Source organism: Eucyclogobius newberryi, unplaced genomic scaffold (genome assembly GCF_026437365.1).
Source record: "Eucyclogobius newberryi isolate DKJ021-1_F unplaced genomic scaffold, fEucNew1.0.hap1 SCAF_6, whole genome shotgun sequence".
NCBI classification, from domain to species: domain Eukaryota; kingdom Metazoa; phylum Chordata; class Actinopteri; order Gobiiformes; family Gobiidae; genus Eucyclogobius; species Eucyclogobius newberryi.
The window spans coordinates 34,163,880-34,186,782 of record NW_027316278.1 but is presented as its reverse complement, the minus strand read 5'-3'; the positions used below and the strand labels follow the sequence as shown (position 1 = coordinate 34,186,782).

Genomic DNA, 22,903 nt, shown 5'->3' with positions numbered 1-22,903 from the left:
AAAGTACATGAGTAACAGCCCCGTCTGCTCAGAATACTGGACTGTCGTTTTCAAGCTCACATTCAACAAATCACTGAACATTTTAGCACAACTTCTATTTCATAAAACAATTCTTAGTCTTTTAATTGACTGATGATTTGTTTTCATTGTGTTTTGTCTAACTGGAATGTAAAGTCTTTATGTTTTCTACTTGAGCCCAAAAGACTATTAAAGATGATTTATTTTATATAAAGTCATAAAGTCGCATGTGAAGTGGAGTGATGCCAGCGTGAAGCAGTAAGACGTTTGGTTCCATGTGAAGTGAGAGTTAAAGTTACTCTGTGTTCAGGCGCCAATCAGCCACAACATTACGACCACTGACACTGACAGAGTTTAGTCTTAGTGGTTTAGACCTGGTTTAGACCTGGTTTAGACCTGGTTTAGACCTGGTTTAGACCTGGTTTAGACCTGGTTTAGACCTGGTTTAGACCGGGTTTAGACCGGGTTTAGTCCCGGGTTTAGACATGGTTTAGACATGGTTTAGACCTGGTTTAGACATGGTTTAGACATGGTTTAGACATGGTTTAGACATGGTTTAGACATGGTTTAGACATGGTTTAGACATGGTTTAGACATGGTTTAGACCTGGTTTAGTCCCGGGTTTAGACCTGGTTTAGTCCCGGGTTTAGACATGGTTTAGACATGGTTTAGACCTGGTTTAGACATGGTTTAGACATGGTTTAGACATGGTTTAGACATGGTTTAGACATGGTTTAGACATGGTTTAGACATGGTTTAGACCTGGTTTAGACCTGGTTTAGACCGGGTTTAGTCCCGGGTTTAGACATGGTTTAGACATGGTTTAGACCTGGTTTAGACATGGTTTAGACATGGTTTAGACATGGTTTAGACATGGTTTAGACATGGTTTAGACATGGTTTAGACATGGTTTAGACATGGTTTAGACATGGTTTAGACCTGGTTTAGACCTGGTTTAGACCTGACCGGGTTTAGACCGGGTTTAGACCTGGTTTAGACCGGGTTTAGTCCCGGGTTTAGTCCCGGGTTTAGTCCCGGGTTTAGTCCGGGTTTAGTCCGGGTTTAGTCCGGGTTTAGTCCGGGTTTAGTCCGGGTTTAGTCCGGGTTTAGTCCGGGTTTAGTCCGGGTTTAGACCTGGTTTAGACCTGGTTTAGACCTGGTTTAGTCCTGGTTTAGACCTGGTTTAGACCTGGTTTAGACCTGGTTTAGACCTGGTTTAGACCGGGTTTAGACCGGGTTTAGTCCCGGGTTTAGACATGGTTTAGACCTGGTTTAGACCTGGTTTAGACATGGTTTAGACATGGTTTAGACATGGTTTAGTCCTGGTTTAGACCTGGTTTAGACATGGTTTAGTCCTGGTTTAGACCTGGTTTAGAGCAGTTTTGGTCAGGGTTCAGACTCAATCAGAATGCGTGAAGAAAAGTGGCCATAACTGATAATAAAAACTGATTGGTGTTTATCTCAAACAAAATCAAGCTGATGAATATTGGCTTTTGTATCAAAATGTATCATAAATAATAAAATAATCATCACTTTGAACCTAAAATGAAGGCAATGCTCAAACATGGCTTCTCTGGGACGAAGTTGGCAAAAGCAAAGGTCAAATGTGCCTGGCATGCGCAAGGTAGTTTAGTGTTAGTGCAGAGATTGTAGGTACGCAGTGTGTCCAGCAGGTGGCGGTCTCGGGCTTCAATGGTCAGACTCAGAACAGACGGACTTCAGTGACTGTGAAACCAAACACAAAAGATTAGAATTAAAGTGTTCTGTTCAAGAAAATGGGTGGAAAATGCACAATAAATAAGATAATAATTTAAAAAAAATACAAATAATGACATTAAAATAATTGCTGTCAGGATCATAAACAAACAAATAAAATGTACATTCTTTCATTCACAACAACTTGTCTCTCCTTTATTTTAGTTGTTATCTAGGCAGCAATTATATTTTTGATGGAGAAAAATACATTTTAACCAAATAAAAGGTTGAAACAAGGCGACTGAAGCTTCTATTATTGTAACAAACTGAAAATAACTTATTCTTTATTGACATTTTGATTTGGCAGTCTTTGTTATAAAAAGGTCTTTTCATTTGTTTTAGAGTCTGTATAATCCAGATAATGATTATAAAAATACAAATAAGATCATTGTTTGCAGTCGACTAGTCATGATTAAAGGTTGCAGCCGTACTGTATAATAAAGTTAACTTTCACAAGGCATTTTATGAGAAAAGAAACAGTTTCCTGAAGTTGACTGATCCTTCACGAACACAAAACCCACAAAGAAAAGGTCCAGGAATTGAACCAGGAACCACTTTCTTGTGAGGTGAGAGTGCTAAGCTTTTTGTATGATTTGGTTCATAATCATTAAGGCTGTGCTAAAATATAAAATTATTAATATATATGCTACAATTTGGCCGCTTGTTCAAGAGAAAGTATGTATGTTTATATACAACACATTTGTTATACCAATTTGAATCAAATTAAAAAACAGAGAACGTAAGACTATTTGTCACCTAATCACAACTAATCAATTACTGAAATAATAATTAACTAATTTAGTAATCAAATTGTTAACTGGTCTAGATACATGTTTTATGAGTCAGACTGAGCCAGTGTTTTTGATGTGCTTCACTATGGGAACTAATCAATTAATCTAAAGAATAAGCTGCTGTTGGGGTGAAAATGAGACCGCTGTGTGCTGTCTGCATCTAATTATGTGTTTGTAGCGCGAACCTGCAAATAAATTAAAATTAAATTGTTGTTATTCACGGACTGTAAAAATCCGGTCAGCCCCTTTATGTTTGTGCAGGAAGTGGATTAACAAACAAATACTGTCCTTAAAATGTAATTGTTCTAACGTGGTATATCGCAGAAAATCATGTGTAATATATCGATTATCTCTATTCTATATTCTATCACTAAAAAAGTAGATTAGATAGGGACTCGGTGACTAATTATGGGGATTTCTTGTTCAATACCTCAGCATGCAAAATGACAAAACCCCAAGTCAGATGTTAAGGAGATATCATAGTATTAGAAGGCATTAAAGTTAGAAAAAGTACTTGGAAGGCGGCTATAAAACCATAAGAATGTAATATTTGTAGATTCTGAGCGTAAAGCAGTATTGGATTATATTTTCTAATGTCTGGGCAGTGCAAATGTCTTGACAGTGCACTTTGCTTTTGGCAGAGCTCGTAAATCTGACAAAGAGCAGCATTTATCCTGTTCGTTTCATAACTTTGACCCGAGTGTCTGGACTGACCGCAGCCAGCGACACCTCGTCAGAACGCACTAGACACCAGTGACGAAGGATTTCTTAAGTCAGCACGCGTGTTTAGTGTTCCACTGTTGCCAGTAGGGGGCACAGGGAGAACAATTCAAACAAGCCATTTCATTTTGTTAAAGATGTATTAGTTGGATTCAATCTACCAACTCCTGTCCGGCTGTAGAGATGCAAATCAAGTGGTCAAAGGTCACATTTGTGAAGGAAAACCTGGATTGTTTTCATTTAAAGTAACATTTTCACCTTACTGGACATTTTTGAAAGTCCCTGTGATGTTAAATATGTATTTGAGGCGTTTGAAGTGTCAGTAGTCGCCCCCTGCTGTCTCAGCCTTGCAACACGACACTGACCTGAAAACGACTCTCCTGAGAAACCCTGACCCTTTTTTAGTTTCGTAACTATTTGACAACGTGAAATGTTTTTGTATGTGACTTTACTTTCATATTAGGATAAAGAAAGAAAAAATGTGAGTAAAAAAATGATTTTGCGTCCGTTTTCTGACGATGTATTGTCACGTGGAAGCTGCTCTATCGCCAGACTTACTTAGTTCAGCTTTAAAATGAGTGTTTTCAGCTCTGGAAGATTGGCCGCCTGCTTGTCACCATGGAGATGCTATTGCTATTGCCAGTAATGATCCACAGTACGGCGTTGAATACATGTGCTGAGCTAATGCTATGCTAGGGGGTGATAAAGGACACTTCCACTCGCCTCGCAACAATGAATTTCCGCAGTAAAACGAGCACAGAAACGGGTTTTCTAACGGATCCATGGGAGAGAAAGGTTATGGGTTCAACTACGCAGTGAAGTGATAACCTGAACCAGACTGGATCCAGACTTCAGACCTGGGCCAAGACCGAGGCCTGGCTTTGCTCAAAACCAGAAAAATGAGCCGCGGAAAGCACAAAGCGGTCCATGAAAATGAATACTTTTTTAAGATGAAGTATGATTTTTAACCCTGGAAGTAAAAAGCTGTACATTCCTAAATGCCATAGAAAATAGTTTGCCAATTTGGCGCTTGCTGAGATATGTTTAAGATCAAGTTGAAGCATCAGGTTTATTAAAAAAGGGGTTTTAATTATTAATTTTTAAAGCAGTCCTACTATAAATTTTAACTATGCCCAAGCGTTTTAGTAAAAATAAATGATTAGATGGACAGGATGAACGTAATGGCCCCGCGTTGATGGATGGGACATATTCAAATATTCAAACCTGAAGCGTTTGAATAATAATTGAAGCTTACATGAGCCAATAAACTTAAACATTTAACAACGGATCATTTTCTGAAGGTGGAAAATCACTTACACTTGGACGTAGATAGATTTTATGTGAAATATTACTGCCATAGGTACAACATTTTTATGGAAACGCAGCAGTACGAGCCAGGTTTGTGGAGATGGAGGACACAGGCTTTTCAGTGCACTAAAGCTTTTATTTGAATCTATTTTTGGCTAAAATTAGGTTTATTTATTTATTTATTGAGACTGATGCCATTATGTAGCATCTCTTTTTCAGGGGAGGAGCCTATTGAACATGATTTTAGGGTAATAATCAAAAGTTGCAAAGGGGGATTTAAACATCGATACTTTAGGTTGGATACTAATCTTAATTTTGAAAAATGTTGTCCAAATTTGGCCATGTTCAGGTCAAACTATGGTCGAGTTTATTTACTCGTGTCACCATAACAAAAATTAATTTTAATTTAAAGGAGCAGGTCAAGTTACATGTCGGATCTGTGGAGAGGCAAGCACACAAACATAAAAGAATTCCTCAAACAAGATAGATTCGTTTAAGGCCATACATCATTTCATAATAATGCAACTTTAACTGAAATTGTTGATTTTCGTTTTCTTGCCTTTTGGACGACACAAAAAGGCGATTGAACTGATTCAAGTCGGCGTCTCAAACTTCCTCTGTAAACGGGCGAACGAGCGCGGTGCATGTGTGTAATATTGTAATCATGAAAGCTCCAGCAGCTCCTCTCTCAACAGCTCCTGATAAAAGTGCGTTTACATTCCAGCACGGGACAAAGTGTGCGCCCCTGACGAACCCGGAGCTCGGCCGCCGCAGGTACTTCGACCGCCATGTCCATCCTCGGGGGGGGATTGTGGGACGGCAGCGGCGGCCAAACACAACCGGTCATGTTGGGTCAAAACCTGTAACTCTTACTGCTCTGGAGGAGGCTTTTTACTCATCGCCTTGTCTCACCAGCAAACAGAAGCGTTGTCGTGTCCTTGGGCATTACACTTCCCTCGCCTGTGTTTGAGGCGTACGAGCGAGTGCTTTGTGTGTGAGCGATTATGGGTTCGTGAGAAATTAGACTGTGGACTTGGAACATGAAAAAATAATGATTTACGTCTTTTTTAGTTTTTTTGCATTATAAATGTTTTGCACAAGGCACGTTAAGAAACTGAATAAAAATAAAATTACAAAGAAGCTGTTGTCGCAGATTGGTACAATACAATGAAAGAACGATCTTTTAAATGGGACATATTATGCATTCTTGTGGCTTTAATTGGCTTTTTTTGAAACATGCATTTGGACACCTTGGCATTGGTGTCTTTCACATTATCCAACTTTAAATTATGTCTACATTTGGAACTTTACAAAGGTCACTTCAAAAAATAATGAAAACAATTCGACCGCAGAGTTTGACGAGTTGGTTGACAGTTTATGGAATTAAAAAGGATCGGGATTTTTACATGCAACAATTCAAACATTCCAAGCGCTCAGAGAAGATGACCTCGTAAAAAGGAAATGACTGAATGAAGTGAAAAGCAACCTCAGGACTATTTCTGATGAGAACGTTATATACGATGGGGTGAAAAAAAGAAAGAAAAAAGCTAGAAAAAAAAAGGGGAAAAAAGATAATATCTGTCGTTTGAAGGTTTTTAAAAATGCACTGAAAAACAACAACACTCACCTTTGGCAACTTTTATCTGGTCAAGCTTCTGTCTTCAAAAACGGTCACTTCAATCTGAAATACGTCGGTCAAGTTCAGTTCGCAATCCAATGTTACACCAAAAAAAACTGAAGCAAATCATATGTAGAATATTCCCAAAGACAAAACCCCAAGTGTCTCTGACAGTATAAGAACATTAAGAAGCTTTTATTATGGCATATTGACTTAAAATATGATATAAGGCCTGTTTGTACCCAGTTTTGATCATATTTATGGACATTTATGTACCCATGCAGCGCTCCTTATGCTTTTTAGTCACAATACAATGTTAACCAAGGTCTAGTGACAAAAAAAAAAACATCTTTTACGCAGATTATATGGTGTTCATTGTAATCAAATTTAACTGTAGGAATGGGTCCAAAAAACAGCACATTTTCATTTACGTTTAAATGACAAGCTAAATTTTTTGTACATTTACTTTTTTATCTGTACTGAAATCCATCAGTGCCAATTTTTTACAATTCTCAAATGTGGACTTTATTTGGTGTATTTATACCTGTTGTACATAACAAAATTGTGACATTAGAGGAGTTTTTGCCCAGTGTTTGCTGGGTAATTTCCTAGTGTGACCTCATCAATTACAAACAGGAAGTGACATTACAAACCTAAAAAATTAGCTATTCTGTAGAAACATTTTAATAGTTTTTTTTTTATAATCAAAATTCAAAACATTTTATCTTAACTACATTTTAGTTCGGGGTCCAACTTGTAGGGGGCACTTTAACCTTACAGTGGCCCTGAATTTCACCAATATATTTTTACTGAAAAAATACCTTGTTAAAAGGTTAATCCTGTTCATTTCTCCGTCCGTGCCAGCTAACCCTAACCCAAACTATGCGGGACGGTGATGGCGGGGGCTTTGCAGATCGCTATAAAATCAAAATCATAGCCAACACGCGGACGTCTGCTAACAATTTGAGTCATATTTGGTTGTTCCTAATCTCCTGCTGGAGCGTGGTGGGATTAGTTGGGACGTCGACTCAGCCCGCAAATGCAGAGCGGTCCAGGGGCAGCCAGGAAGAGGCGGTCCCGCTCCTTTTACGCACATGCTATGGATTACGTACACACTTTTATCTGGCTTCTTTACGAGGCAGCCCTGCGCCAATAAGAAGTAGATTTCCGGTACATTCGGGTTGTAAGGTTAATTGTAATTGAAGCTAAATGGCAAGGAATTAAATTATTTCCACAAAAGATGGAGATTTGGAACGTACAATATGAATGTAAAACCAGATGAGACAAAGAAAGGAACTAAAGCTTCTGAACTCCAAGCTTCAGAACGGACTGAACACAGATTTAAAGTGCCCCCTACAGGTTGGACCACTAATAGAACTAAAATGCAGTTAAAATAAATGTATTTAGAATTTTGCTAAAAATGCTAAAAATATGATCCACATAGCACAATTTTTTAGTTAATGATTTCACTTCCTGTTTGTAATTGATGACCTCACACTAGGAAATTACATAACAACCACTGTATACTTGAAAATAAATGAGTGACTTTATTTTGTTGAATTGATGTTTAAAACATTGTTTCTTTGTGTACATTCTGCATAAACTTTGACTGGCATGGTGTGATGTCACTTCCTGTCACTTTTCTACAGATTTTTCAACTTTTCTCAAGACCAATTTGATTGGTTAAACACTATAATGTATATGTACAACAGGTATAAATACATCTGTCATAGGCACTTTAAGTTTCGGTGTCACCTGTGAATTGTGGTGCAGTGGCAGAGTAAAGATTCTGCAATAAACACCATATAAAAGGTTATTTATGCTGAATAAGACGCTTGAGTGGCAGACGCCTTCGTCTAAAATAAACCGGCACAGCGTCTGTAAGCGCTTTTACTCTGTAACGGGTTTTAGCTCACACTGTGCATTCTCTACATTCGCCTGCCGGATTCCTGAGCTAATTTGATCATGTGGGTGAAAGGTAACAACTGTGAGGGAGACGGTCTCTGTCTTCAGACGTCTCTGTACCGCCGTGTATGACCTGTCTCCTTGTGCAAGTATAAAATAAATAAAATAAATACAATTTATTTAAGATTTATCTACCGTAGTACCACCAAATCTAAACCAGGTCTAAGAAAGGTCCAAATTAGAGCTAAACCCAGTCCAAACTAGGACTACGTGATCGCTATTGTAGTTCTAAACAAGGATTAACCCAAAGGAGGACAAAATGTGAACTAAATCAACTCTTAACGTTCAGCAAATATTAGCACTGCAGAGAACCTTTGAGTCCCTCCGGAATTACACCGCAGTTTGAGAACCGCTGATAGAAAGGATACAACTCTGAGGCCTCTCTCGATGGGGTCGGTGAGGAGCAGGCCGCGAGGGGCGTAGATTTTGTCGTTTTGCTCCTGGATGAACTTAGCAATCTTCTTTAAAACCTGCAGCACATTCAAAACGTAAGCATTGGTCATCCACAGCGCATTCGGAGTGTCATTGTGCGTTTGAAAGTGTCACCTTTTCGTAGTGCGTCTCCATGCACAGGAAGACGGTGTACGCTGTGAGACAGGCCAAACATCCCTCGATGAACGACTGGCTCCCGAGTTTCTCCGCTTCGGCGTAAAGGTTATTCAGCGTCCTCACCGTCTCCTCGAACTGCTGCTTATCGATCTGTGCGGCACAGAGCGGGGCCAAGCGTTAGATTACAGACACCACACGCCACTCCCCCTACTGTTGAGCTGTGGAAGCACTTTGGAGACGCCTGAATATTAGCACTTGGCACGCAATCAAAAATGTATCGAGGCTTAAAGTTATATGCTTTATTTTTTAAGCTTATGCTAGGTTTTTGTGATTCTCTCATTTTTATAACAAATCATAATACAATGAATAATATTACTAATAAAAGTGAAGCAGCAACGGCATTAATACTTCTATAGCAACGTCAGAGATACCAGGACCAATTTTAAGTCCAAAGATATTCATAGCAGGATTATTCATCAATTTATTTATGAATGTATTTATTTATTTAGGTTATTTTATTATCTTAACTGAATAAAAATGTATTTCTGTCATTTTGAGGACCTGTACATTTTTGAAATACATTTAGTTTGTTGCTAAATTGCTTGTTGTCCTTTGAAAATACCAGATTTTAAGGTTTTGTCCGTCGTATTACTGTACATTAACTCCAAATTATAAATCAGACGTTCCAATTTGAATTACTTTGACCCTTTTACTGCTTAACATCAAAAGTAACTTGTGCCTGTGTAACTTTTTGGCTGCTTTACACACGCCTGGGCCAGCGATTTCAGTGGGAAACATAACCTTTTTATTGAAATGTATTTGTTATTAAAAGTCATAATAATAAAATATAGCGTGCCATTTTGCTGGACTCTGGTGTAATTTGTTTTAAATGAAGTGATAAGTATCAGACACGGGTCATTTGGCAGCCGCCGGCCTTTCAGAACAGACCGTGCTTTTCCCTGCACATTTCCTGGAACAACTTGAAGAATTTAAAGCCCGAAAAAACGCGACCAAAAAGAATAAATCTGCACTCGAGAGATAATCGTTTGAGAGGCTGAACTGTTCCAACGTGAAAACCTGTGTGAAGCACGACTGTTCGACAGGAAAACGGGACCTGAGGGGAGAAGGATGGGCCAAAGGGAACGGTCTGCTAATGCAACACAGTTAGAGAAAGTATTTACCGCGACGACCGCTCACAGAAACGGTTTAGCCAGAGACGCAGCGTGGGTGGAAAAGGCCGTTCATGCAGGCGTTTGGTGGGCCGGGCTTTCTGTTTCTGTCACTTTAAATTACGCTCCAGATAATGTTCTTTCTTCCCCCAAAATTCAACTCAACTGTGCACAAAATGTCTTCTATAAAGTGCATGTAGTTTTAGAATTTTGAAGTGATGGGTTGGATAATATTAAAGATAAATATATTTAGAATTGTGCTAAAAATTTATAAAAATGTAAACTAATTGTACATCTGTTTTGTAATAAATTTTTAGTTTTATTCAATCAATTTATATTTATTTGTGTAGCACCATTCATAAGTAACGCAACTCAAAGTACAAAATAAAGAAAATATATTACAATTTTTAAAATACAGATACATTTCAGTCATAGAGAAATTTGTTTTTAACCTAGATTTAAACATTGTTAAAGTTAAATTCTTTCTGCAATTCACACGATACAAAAAGATCAGACTTTTATGGTCTTTGTTTTGAGCCTTTGCTGTTAAAGGGCTCCAACCAAAGGGGAAGTGAGAACATGTTTAAGTGTGTTTTTACTGCTGCAGACCGACTTTAATGTGGCGTAAAGTGACTTCAGAGCCACAGACTCCGCCTCCTTCACCACAAATGCACTTTAACTGACGGAAGGCGAGTTCCGCTCAACCGGTGATGCCATCAAATACTCGTACAAGTAAATTTTTGAGTAAGTACCTCTACGGCATGGTTTCTGCTTTAATATTTACAATGGTTTAACAGACTTCTGCAAAAATGTTGTGGGAACATTTCTTTCTGTCATTATTGTTCACCCCAAGAACACTGAGACAAAAACATCACTGCCCTTCTCCTTGTACCAAACGTGTCATGTTCTGTTATTGTAGTCATTTACACATGGTTTTGATGGTTCTTTGGTTATTGAGCGCATTACAGTGGTTCTCAGTTTGGTTCTCACTCACCCGGGCCTCGAGCTCGGAGGGCAGCTTGGTCTGGAACTGGCACATGGTTCCTCTGGTGTAGTCTCTCTGGATGAAGACCTTGGAGGCGATGGCGGCCTGCTGCCTCATGTCCTGCAGGCTGTGAGTCTGGAAGTCATTGAAGTGAGCTTTACATACTGCAGTGGATACAAGTACTTCAGTACTAAGAGACAGACTGCACAGTTTACAGAGGCAGTGCTGCAAAATAATGAATGTGTTCAAAATAATGGCTGACCAATAGAAAATAAAAAAGTTGAGTTAGAAATGTTATGTGTTTAAAAGTTAATTTGTTAAAGGCGGTATGGACGATGTTTCGTCGATTTGAGAACGCAGGCGGAAGTGCGCATGCGCACTCCCCCGTGTGGACTGATACAACACACACGTGCGTTTGTTTATTAGCGCAACAGAGCGCATCGCATCTCTCGTCTCCCGTAGATTTCTGTCCACTTCTGAGTCAGCTCGAACTGTCTTTCTTCGTCTTCATTTTGCCCCGTACACTGAGGGAACTATATTATGATAGATCCATGCGCTTAGGCACGCGGAAACGTGGGGACGAGCCTGACGCGGCTGCAGGTGAGCGGTAGGTGCGTTTTATGATTGACACGTGGCAGGACAAATGATTTATCCACGCCACGAGGAAATATGATAAAAAAATTGCTGAAAAAAATTGTCCATACCACCTTTAAGTTTTTTTTTAAATAGAATATTTGAAATACATTTGAAATAAATAATCTTGTTACATCAATGGAAAATATTGATTGTTAGTCGTTTTTGTGTTTTGCTAAGCAACTTATCAAATTGTTATACAAATTTGAAAAAAAAATATGAATTGTTTAGCAGCACTGCTATACAAGAGAAAATCCTTCATCTGAGCCCTGGGTAATGTATGGATGTGAATGTCAATGTGTATGTCAACCAGTGGCGGCTCACCCATAGGGGGCGCCGCCCCACCTGACCTGACTGCCTGTTTTTATTTTATTTTTTAAATAATCTCTCATTTTGAAAAAATAACCTGTGTTAATTAGATGCTATTGATGATTTTGCTTTATGGGTTTAGAACTCTCCAGAACTATATTTACATTAACTTTTAAGTTCCACGTTTAAAACGTGAACGTTTATCATTTTTGGTGTACAGTAGTAGCCAATTGGCTGTCTTGCCGGGGCTCCTTTTCGATCAGCCCCATTGTGCTGTATTTAAGCCAATGGCTCCCCTGCTGCTAGGCAAAAAAGAATACACATCCGCCAATCATTGTCAAGGAATTTTATGGGTTTGGGGCGCCCCAAAGTACCAAGATGCACCACTGCAGCTGCTTGTTAACAGGTGTTTTCATTCCAGCAACAAAGTGTGTAAAATGGCGACGTCGGATGAATTTGCCCCAAATTCAGTCAAATCCTTCCATCTGCTTCCCTTTGAAGAAGATTTTTTGAGGAAAAGCTCATTGTAAAACAACTCGGACATCCACACCATGAGAGTGAACGACGTGAAAGATAGTGGCCTCTCAGATGACTTACGAAAGCGATAGACGCACGGCGTAGACTTTTTAACACCAAAGCAATGGAAGGAGTACTTTTACGGACTACGACAGAGTCTGAGGACAAAGCACTGGAAGTCAAGGCACTGGAAGAAGAACTTTTAGGACTACGACAAAGTCTAAGGAATAAAGTCTGGCGGTAATGCAACACTCGGATGTCAACCGCCATAAAACAACAACAACAACAACGAAAGCGATGGAATAAGAACTTTTAACAACTACGACAACGTCTGAGAGGAAGAAGAACTTCTATAGGATACAACAACAAAGACATCTCGTGACCTCATGGGCTTTGTAACGCCAAAACAATGGAAGAAGAGCTTTTAAGGACTACGGCAAAGTCTGAGGAATAAAGTCTGGCGGTAATGCAACACTCGGATGCCAACCGCCATAAAACAACAACAACAACTTGTCAAATCAAGTACCGGCTCAATTCTGCACGGTCTGTTAAGTACAGAAACATACCGTTGAGCGTAAAGTGGGACGGATGTGCGTCCTACAAGTCCTGTTGCACAACTCCCGGTATTACCGTTCGTATTTACTTGTTAATTTCTCTTAATTCTGAGAGAAATTAAAACCTCCCGGTATGGGGGGTAATCCCCCGCTTTACTACGTGATATCTCCCCCCTGGGATGACAAATAGGTTGAGAAGCATGCCTAAAATGCACCAGAATGCAGCAAATCACATCAAAATTCAAAATTTCAAATAGCCCCACCTAAAAAAAAAAATCACCAGCCGCCACTGATATAGATAATAAATAAATAAAGTATATAAATGCCTGAGGGCATAAAGATTTTAATTATCAGTACTACTACCATGTCATTAATATTTTATTATATAAATCAGAACTTTCAAGGGGAATAATACCAACATTTTATCTATTATCTATTTAACTACTCTACTAAATATATTCAAAACAAATTGGAAAGAGAAGGTAGACTTGTTTTGACAAACCAAGAGTGGGAATGTTTGTGTACATCTCAGTGGAGGACCACAAAGTCTCTCGTAACACATGTCAATGTGCTCATTATTCACAAGGAAATGCAAACTGTAGGAGAAACTGTGGCAGCAGGAGGCAAACCATTATCATGTGTTGTGTGACTGTCCAGTCACTCAAAAATATTGGACTGACATCAACAATAAGCAGTTTTTGACATTGCCATTCCACTCAATTTCAAATTTTAAAACTATGTATTTGGGCCTCAAAACTCCTGCCATGGACACAATATATGGATACATTTGGAATAATATTGGCGGCAGGAAAAAAGTCTATCACAAAGAAATAGATGACAAAATCCTCACCAACGACCAAGGACTGAACTGATATAACGACAGCCATTAGACAAAAAATAGAAAAAATAAAATAATCAATTAATTAAAAAACATATAAAAGCCTCAAATACTATGATGTATCTAACTCAAACACAACTATTTATACAGAAAGGTATAAAGTATATATAAAGTAAACAGTGTATCTTTTAAGTTAGCGGTATACAAAGCTGGATTAAACTCCTGATTCACTCCATAATTTTCCTTTTGCTGTTGTCCCAAACACATGTCAACACTTGAAATCAAAATTAAACTGAACCAAACATTTTAATAATGTTTTCGGCAAATACAGAGTTTTCAAACCAACAAAATGTAACATGGTGCTCTATATATGCCATCAGTTTACAATTAATACCCCATAAAAGTGTAATACCCCCTCTTTGAAGAAGTATCTACACACAGCAAATTTTACAATTTAGTATTTAACAAGCTTTTGACTGATCCTTTAGAGGGATTTATTTGATGTTTAATTCTAACTATCATCATCATCTTCATTTTGATTATTATTTATTATAGGTTTTACGCCAAATAAGGAGGCTAAATTTGAATTCTTATGTCAATCTTCATATAGTTTACTCAAACACTCATTGAGATATCCAACGTAACCATATATTTCTTTGTATATAATGATTAATTAATTCAAACCTGGCTCAATTAATTTTTGCCCATTTATTTTAAAGTCCGAAATATGTGGAATTAAATTAAAATGCATTATTTACATCTGACAACATTAAATACACGAGGAACAACTTGTACTTCACTTTTCTTTTACATTTTTATAAGTAAAACTACAGAATACGATTCTAAATGTAAGATTTCTTCCAGTTCACCTGCAGTGTCTCGCCTTCAAAGATGAAGGGGATTTTAATACTGACACGTATTCGGAAATCTAGATATTAATTGACACATATAAACATTCAGAGCTGCTGATAAGATTTGATCACTTTACATGAAAAACCTGTCCGAGTGACCAAGATATTAAAACCTAATCATTACTTAGCTTCGATGCTAAACCAGCGTATTATCTTTCATTTTTCTTTCATATTTTGAACTAAAACGTAAAGTACGGTAATTGTTACAAAGCAATATTAGGATTTGGGGCCCTAAATGTATCAAAAACATTGAAAAAAAAAAACAATTTAACCCGAAAAACATACCTCTGCCATGGCGAAGCTTGTTTACTTGCTAGCAGCAGCTGTTAGCATGTACAGCGCGTTATTCCGTCCGGAAAACACAAGGTGTGCGTGACAATGGTTCCGCTCTCAAGCACAATTGGAGAAAAAAAAGTGTTGTTATTTTATTAAATTCCAAACATCTGCTTTAACGGCCTCCTCACAGTCAAATTATTATGTAATGAAACAATTACTGCATTCCTCATTATGTATGATATATATTGTGTGTGTGTGTGTGTGTGTGTGTGTGTGTGTGTGTGTGTGTGTGTGTGTGTGTGTGTGTGTGTGTGTGTGTGTGTATGTGTGAAAGTTCTTTATAACTTTTATGAAAACCATGAGGTCTTTGTTCTTGAGGTAAAAATGCTTGTGAACAATGTGTATTTTATGATGTTCAGATGTGTCGTTGAAAATGGAGCCTAGGGACAACAAGAAGTCAAATTAGGTTTGGGTCTTCACAGAACAAATGTTCTATGACAAAACGCATTCAACACAGGCATAATTATGTTGACCTGCCATTTTAAATTTGTGGTTGTCAATTAGTAGCATGGGAGCGTCAATTCAGAGGTAGTGAACAGCTACATAACTGTCCCCTACAACTACCATTAATTAAGAATGGTAGAAGTAGAAGTAGTGAAATGACTCAAGACCAAAGGTGGATATTACTTTTTCAAGAAATTATACTTCTGTTCTTGAAGTAACTTTCTGACACTCTACTTTTTGTCCTACTTGAGTAGTATTTTGCTTGAGTAAAACACAAGTGACAAAAGCTTTATGTTGACAATATTCAATTATTTGACCATTTGTGTTTCTTGCGCCGCTCCGTCAGATGATTCAGTTTCCCTAACTTGTTATGTCTATTCTTTGAAAATACTAGATTGTGTGCAATGTTTAATGTTTTGTCTTTCCAATTACAGTCACTTCAAATTATAAATCAGATGTTATGTCCAGACAGTTACTCCTAAAGTTATAGTTATTTAATTGACAGTTTCCCCAAACACTGTTTTGCTCTTACCTGAGTAATGTCTTGGACTACTACTTTGTATTTCTACTTGAGTGTAATGATTTTTGAAGTAACTTTACTGTTACTTGAGTACAATTTTGACTACTATACCCCTGAATGTGTTTCTTTTATCATAGATTAACAACAAAAAGGGCCTGACAACAGCTGAAGTTAAAGTTCAGATCTAATATCCTTAATCCTTTAATGTTATTCCTGGACTCTACATCGACTCCAAAATGAGCCAAGTGCGGAGCCTTTCTGACAGAAGCCTGAATGGACAATAGGTTTTAATGCAGAGTCAGAATTTTAGAAGTCGTGCCATTTAGTGACCCCTTTTGGCAGTGTCCAGGAATTACAGGAATGTATTTAAATGGTCTGAACCCGATGACTTTGCTGGACTGGAACTGTTATCGGAGATATAGTCGGTGGGTTAACAGAGAGAGAATATAGCGCCGTGTTTTAGTGATAAGAACGTGTCAAAGTGTAGGCGTAGTGTTCATTTGTACGTGTGGGAAGACCAAAGCATGCTGGGAACTGCAAGAAAAGTGTACTCACAGTGGTCACTCATCAGATGTGCTGTAAGAACAGAGGTAGTAGTATATTGTTTAAAGTGCACTGGTGACATTTCACTCAAGCGTAATACTTCAGACATTTTCACTATTTAAAACAAAATTCACAAACTTTGACTTAAACTTTGCTTACTATTTACCATAGTGTTATCCAACAAATGAAGTACAGCTAATACTTACTATAATCTGCATAGTGGTTATTTTGTGGTTATATTTTGGCTATTACCAAAACTTCTATTTTACACTGAATTTATGTATCCAACTTTTCTGCATTTAAATTATTGAGCAATTTTTTGAGTGTTTTCTGAGGCTCAGAAAGAGAGGACTTACTAAGCAGGATTTTTATTATTATTATTTTTGAATAGAGCATATCAAATATAACGCTTTAATAATGTTATGTTATAATAAATGCGTTGTATGCAGTGTTTTAAAAGTGTACAATTACCAATCTGGAAGCCCAAATCACTTCTGCTCTTGGTTATTTGTTAATCAAATAAATATTTGTTTTACACTACAGTAACCCCAAGAAAAGAGCTGAAGAAGGTGAATAATCATTTGAGTTTGCACAAATCCCAGGTGAACTGCCCTCTCCTGGACATTCAACCAGTTTTTTAATAGAACATGTGTTAAGATTAGTTAAAACACAAAATCAGATCAACTAAATTAACGTAAAAAAAATACAAGCCAAGACTTTTTGATCAGATCTAACATAGTCCTGCTTTAACCTAGATTATTTAAATTTAAACCTTATTCTGAATTATTCCTAATACAGATATATAGTGTAAGCAGTTCTAAGGATCAAAATTAGACCACTTTGTGCTGTCTTCATCAAATTATAGAGCCTTTTATTCCTCATAGAACAGGCTGTTAGCATGCTAATGGCAATGCTAACTAAAGCCCACGCTCTGGCCACTGAAAACCCATCATGGTGAATAACTGCAAAATGCATTAGGTGAGTGAGCACGTGGACCTCTGAAACTAGTTCTGTTTTCTACCTTTTAACGGCTGAAATGTTCCACAGTGAGGCTTTAAAATGAACCAAAATGAATCCAGACGTTCTCATTTGATTGCACCAATTTCAAAGTTGCTGTTCTCGTCTCCGTGACGAGAGTGACTTTCAACAACTGGAGCTGAAGAAAAGAGAAACGATGCGGATGTGGTCGTATGGTTTGAATTGAAATCTCCGGTTTGTTTTAATTTGCTCATGTTTGTTACCAGTACAATCACCCAAAAAAACATCTCCAACCCCAGTTTCCTCCTCTCTTTTATGACAAAGCGCTAAAAATGTACAGAACATATCTTTTCCACATTACTATAAACTAGAAGTAGATTTGCACATGGAAATTCAACCGCAGTAGCTGAACATCCATGACTCTACATTTAGATTTAGTCGTTTAATGCCCTTTTAACTTACATTTTGTTGCCATTTCCGACCACGACTTCATTTCTTATTCATTATTTTGGCAGAGAGCGGGGCCGGACGCGGGTCACTCTTTACGTCTGGCATGTTTTGACGGTGACTCGGGTGTCGGGTTGCTTCACATTTCACTCACCGCTCTGAAAGGCATTAATCATCGTGTTGAATTTTGACAGTTGCCATTTTTATAGCGTTTATAAGAGGCAACAACACCGATGTCCAACTCCAGTCCATTGCAACCGCATTCCTGCACACTCGCGCCGACCAAAATGTTTGATTGGACGACGAATAAAGAAATATAATAAAGAATAATGAGTGTAGCTGGGTGTTTCCCGTCTGCGAGGCCGAGGCGCTAACGCGATATTCAAAGGGCCGTGCGGTAAATCAAACTGAAAGACATCTGCACGAGCGATACGAGGAATTTAGAATGTAATTGTTTAAAGCCTCACTCGACACTTTCCACTTTGATTTTGAGGTTTGCAAGAAGAAAACGGCTCGTGTTGTTTCTTCAAGGGTCAAAAAGAATGATAATTGTGAAGGTTTCTTTTGTTATTAAATTAAAAAGAGAGTGGACAGTTATTGCCCGAGTGAAAAGCTGCACGTAAGCTGTACGTAAGGAAGAGGGAAACAAGAGAGTAATAATGGCACACTATATTCACCAGCCTTACTAGTAGAGGATCCGCCACCTACTTATTATTAGTAGTATAGTAGTATAGTATTGCTTTTCCTGGAACGTTCCACATGGCGTTAAATTTATCCCCATGGAAACAAACAGGTGAAGGAAAAAGTTAACTAATAGTCAGCCGAGGGCCCTATAATGCACCCAGTATTCAAAATTGTGCTATAGTAGGAGCTATTCAAATGTATTTAATTCTGTTTATACTACACAGGAATATTTGGCAACAACAGTCGTATTTATTTCTCCACATTAATCATCACTTTGGTCCACTCTTGACTTCTGTATATTTTTCTGATCAAAACCACTTTAATAAACCTTTTTACGTTCAAAAGTAACGTATGACGTTTTTACAATTTTACAATTTTGACTTCATTTGGTGTGTTTATACCTGTTGTTATAGTTGTTTTCTCCAACAAAGTGGGAGAAAACGTTGAAAAATCTGTGGAAAATGACAGGAAGTGACATCACACCAGGGACACTGATTCCCGTCAAAGTTTATGCAGAATTTACACAAAGAAAAAACTTTTTGGACTCTAAACATGAATTCAACCAAATAAAAAAAACTGTGACATTTGATGAGTTTTGGCCCAGTGTTTGCTGGGTAATTTCCTAGTGTGATGTCATCAATTACAATCAGGAAGTGAAATTATAAACCTAAAAAATGTGCTATTCTGTGATAACATTTTTCATAATTTTTAGCAAAGTTCAATATATGTTCACTTTAAATGCATTTTACTTCAAAGAGTCGTCCGACCTGTAGGGGGCACTTTAAGCAGAGCATGCTTCTATATCTATCCTCCATTTTCTCTGCTCTGCACTCCTGCTCAGTCCAAGACCCTTCAGACCCTTCGGACCCTTCAGAAGCGTCCTCAGGCTGCACTGCGGTTGCCCAAGGCTCCTGTCAGACTGCCCAGGTAGAAGACTAAACTAGAAATATCCAATGTTCATATCTCCTTCCAAATAACAAATTCCATATTGACGGCAGCCCACATTCTGTCAGTACGAGCTCTGTGTATAACCCGACTCAGACATGTTATCTGCCTAAGGGAAATCTGAAATCCTATCCACATGTCTGTTTACTTTCTGTTCTGATCAAAAGTTCAATAGCAAAAACATAAGCTGTCAGCGGATGATTTAAGCCCGTTTGTCCAATTAGATTTGTTCTGAGTGCTAAGAGCTATGTTGCTACGGGAGACGAGGGTAACGGTAAACATGTGTACAGCCATTGACGGCAGTAACTTCTTCTGCTGATTTATTTCTCTTGTTAATTTAACTGCGTCTCTGCTCCAAATGAATGAGTCATTTGCAAATTGAATGTCGTGACAACGTCTGTCAACTGCTCAAGGACGATCCAGGGAATGTGGCTGAAGCCGAAGGGGCATGAGTGAAGTATTTTTGATACCAGTGGATTTTAACTGTTAACAGTCTGTATGAACCTTAGCAATGACAAACGGTTAAGAAAATGGGCCCTTCAAAACCCATTTAAAAGGTGCACAGCGTCACTTGCGGTTGAGGGTTTGGCGCCTCAGCTTTGCTTGGAATGTTCCAGTATGGCATTAAACATTCATCTATTCATTGGTTTCACTCACATTACTTATTTGCTGTAAGATAGTCATACAAAATTGTGCACCGCTCCGATAATGAAAATAATTGAGACTAAAGGAAGATAACATTTGTGAGTTTTGATCCTTATCGAGTCACTGACACTTAAAAGACAAACTGTTGTGGACATTTCCATCTGCTCTTCCTCGTCCACACACCCGCTGCGTCAGACAATCTCAAGAGCACGGACTTTGTGTCTGATCCTAAAACATAACACCCAGACACAGGGCCGGCCCTTCCACTAGGCCGGATAGGCGGGTGCAGCACTGCGGGGGGGGCGCCCCCTCTGGATTTTTTTTTTTTTTTTTTTTTTTAGCTTGGTGGAGTTTTTTGCGCCCCCTTCCATGTATCCAAACACTATTTTGGAACTGACAAATAAATCTAACGAAAGGAGAAAATAAAAAGCAGTGTGTTACGTATTCTAGCAAGTCAGAGGTATCACCTCTGGATAGACAGAACAGGCTACCTCCGAATGCCAACAGCGTCCCCCTCGGGGAATATAAATAAATAAATTGTTATATATTTGTTTTTTCTTGGCAGAGTTGTTTGCGCCCCTTTCTGTATTTCCCAACACTATTTTGGCATTAAAATAAATAAATCTAACGAATGGGGAAAATGACCCAAAAATCAAAAGCAGTCGGTGTGTTACGATGACAGTTATTATAATAAATGCAACGCGTGCATAAAAGAGCGCATATTTTTCCGCACTTTTTTAATGTTTTTTGCCAGTTGTTTGTTTGTTTTTATTCTTGTTATGCACTTTGCACTCTTGTTCTTGCGATAAATAAAGTAGTATTTTCCTGTAGAACTGGTCAATTTTTGTTATTTTTTTTGGGGGGGGGGGCGCCAGGGGAGTAGCTCGCCTAGGGCACCAAATGTGCTGGGGCCGGCCCTGCCCAGACAGTTGGAAATGAGGCTCCTTTAAACAGTTGGCACTAGGTCATATAGGGAATCGGACAGGAAGTTACGAAATCCAAGATGGTGGCCCTCTCGCGGCCCAAATCACTTGCGGTTCACCATTTTGCTACACCATTTTGCTACACCTGGTGGTGAGAGGTAAATTTACTGTCTCGTAGCCTTAACTTAACAGACTTGCTGGCCTGATGGTTAGAGACGCGGCTATTCGCAAAGAGTTCGTGGGTTTGATTCCTGCATGGAGGTTTATTATGACGAGTTTAACATATTTTTTTTGCAGTCTAGTTTATTTTGGGATGAGCTTGCTACACTTTTGCTAATACAAAGTCATGGTATAAACTAGTTTTAACCAAACGAAGTAAACCTAAAACTTAGGGTTAGGTTTAGGGGTTAAGGGTTAAGGTTAGGGTTAAGGGTTAAGGGTTAAGGTTAAGGTTAAGGTTAAGGTTTGGGTTAGGGTTAAGGTTAAGGTTAGGGTCAGGGTTTAGGGTTAAACCCAGACCCATGTGATTTACATTTTCACAATTCTTTGTTTTACATTCAATGTACGCCCATTTAACACTATTTCTAAATTATGAATATGATACGACTAGCCTAATACTCCTTGAAAACAAGATTATCCACACGTAGGCCTATGTACACCATACATTCTCAATGTTCAAGTATCAATTTGTCAATCATATGATGCCAGGGAGAAAGTTAAACCCAAGAGTGAAAATTATTGATGGATCAGCAGAATTAGCGGGACCGTTCGCCATGTTTACTACGGTCGACCACCTGTTTACTTCCGCCCGGCTCCCGCCATGTCGTCCTCGCCATGTCGTCACGGGCCATGTCATCACTTCCTCCTGTCCGATTCCCTATATGACCTAGTGCCAACCGCCTCAAAACTATCTGCGAGTTGGCTAACGATTGCTAGCAATAGCATTTAAACTAGCATTAGCCAACTGCCAACGGCCGTCCTCAAGATGGCAGTTACAACAATCACTTCTGACCCATGAATATTGATGGAGACCAGTAGTTGATATCTCTTCATTCTGTTCAAAGGCAGAAGGGTCAGGAACCAGGGCATCAAATGAGTGTCTTTATTTGAGTCAAGACATTTCTGAAAATTCATAATTCAGAACAAAATCTACAACTATCTATATTTGACCTCAGATACATGAGAGTTTAATGCTTTGCATACTGATTTAGCAGAAATCCACACTAGTTTGTCACTCCTGTTTTCTTTTTTCTTATAAGCCACATTTGTTTAAACACAAATGACCATGTGTTTCTCTGATTGGTTAATCCGCCTGTCCATTGGAATTTATCGAGACAAAATATGGTTCCAGACAGAAATGTCTTTGTGAAAGTACTGTCCAAGCATTTGGTCTTGACTAAAAAGTGATGCCACCTGGCAATTTATCTTTTTAAAAAAAAAACAAAAAAAAACACACCTGTGATTTAATAAATGTAAGACCGTGGAACATCCCCAAATAAGCAATGACATCTCCATGGCAGATCCTCCTCCAGAAATGTTATCCTGGACACGTGAGAATGATGCTAACTGGCACAAACATCCATATTTCAAAATGGATATTATCTCCCCAGGGCCAACAATTACATTAAATGCATGCTACAGTCAACAGATGATCCTAAACATATTATCCCAGCTGAACCTGCCCTTCACAATCATGTTCCCCTGGCTAGAGGATGGATGAGATCTGTGTTGAGAATCTAAAGTCTCTGGATGTTGTAGGACTGTCTTGGCTGACATATCTCTGCAACATCAACTGTCAC

General features: G+C 38.5%; 1 protein-coding gene across 1 annotated transcript; it reads right to left on the bottom strand.

Annotated features, from left to right (window-relative positions):
• Positions 1-680: 680 nt before the first annotated feature.
• golga7 (golgin A7) lies at positions 681-15,034 on the bottom strand. The gene is made up of 6 exons (XM_072433785.1): positions 14,925-15,034; positions 10,888-11,013; positions 8,722-8,874; positions 8,544-8,645; positions 6,220-6,273; positions 681-1,743 (listed from the first exon to the last, which is right to left on the bottom strand). Exons 1-5 carry the CDS (start codon positions 14,931-14,933, stop codon positions 6,232-6,234), a joined length of 432 nt encoding a protein of 143 aa, XP_072289886.1. The 5' UTR covers positions 14,934-15,034; the 3' UTR covers positions 681-1,743; positions 6,220-6,231.
• Positions 15,035-22,903: the final 7,869 nt, after the last annotated feature.

What these genes read in the sequence shown, in the direction of transcription:
- golga7 (XM_072433785.1), bottom strand. An exon ending in TGGAGACGCACTACGAAAAG is followed by an intron (nt 8,646 to 8,721) that starts GTGACACTTTCA and finishes AATGTGCTGCAG; the next exon opens with GTTTTAAAGAAGATTGCTAA. An exon ending in TCGAGAGAGGCCTCAGAGTT is followed by an intron (nt 6,274 to 8,543) that starts GTATCCTTTCTA and finishes GACGTATTTCAG; the next exon opens with ATTGAAGTGACCGTTTTTGA.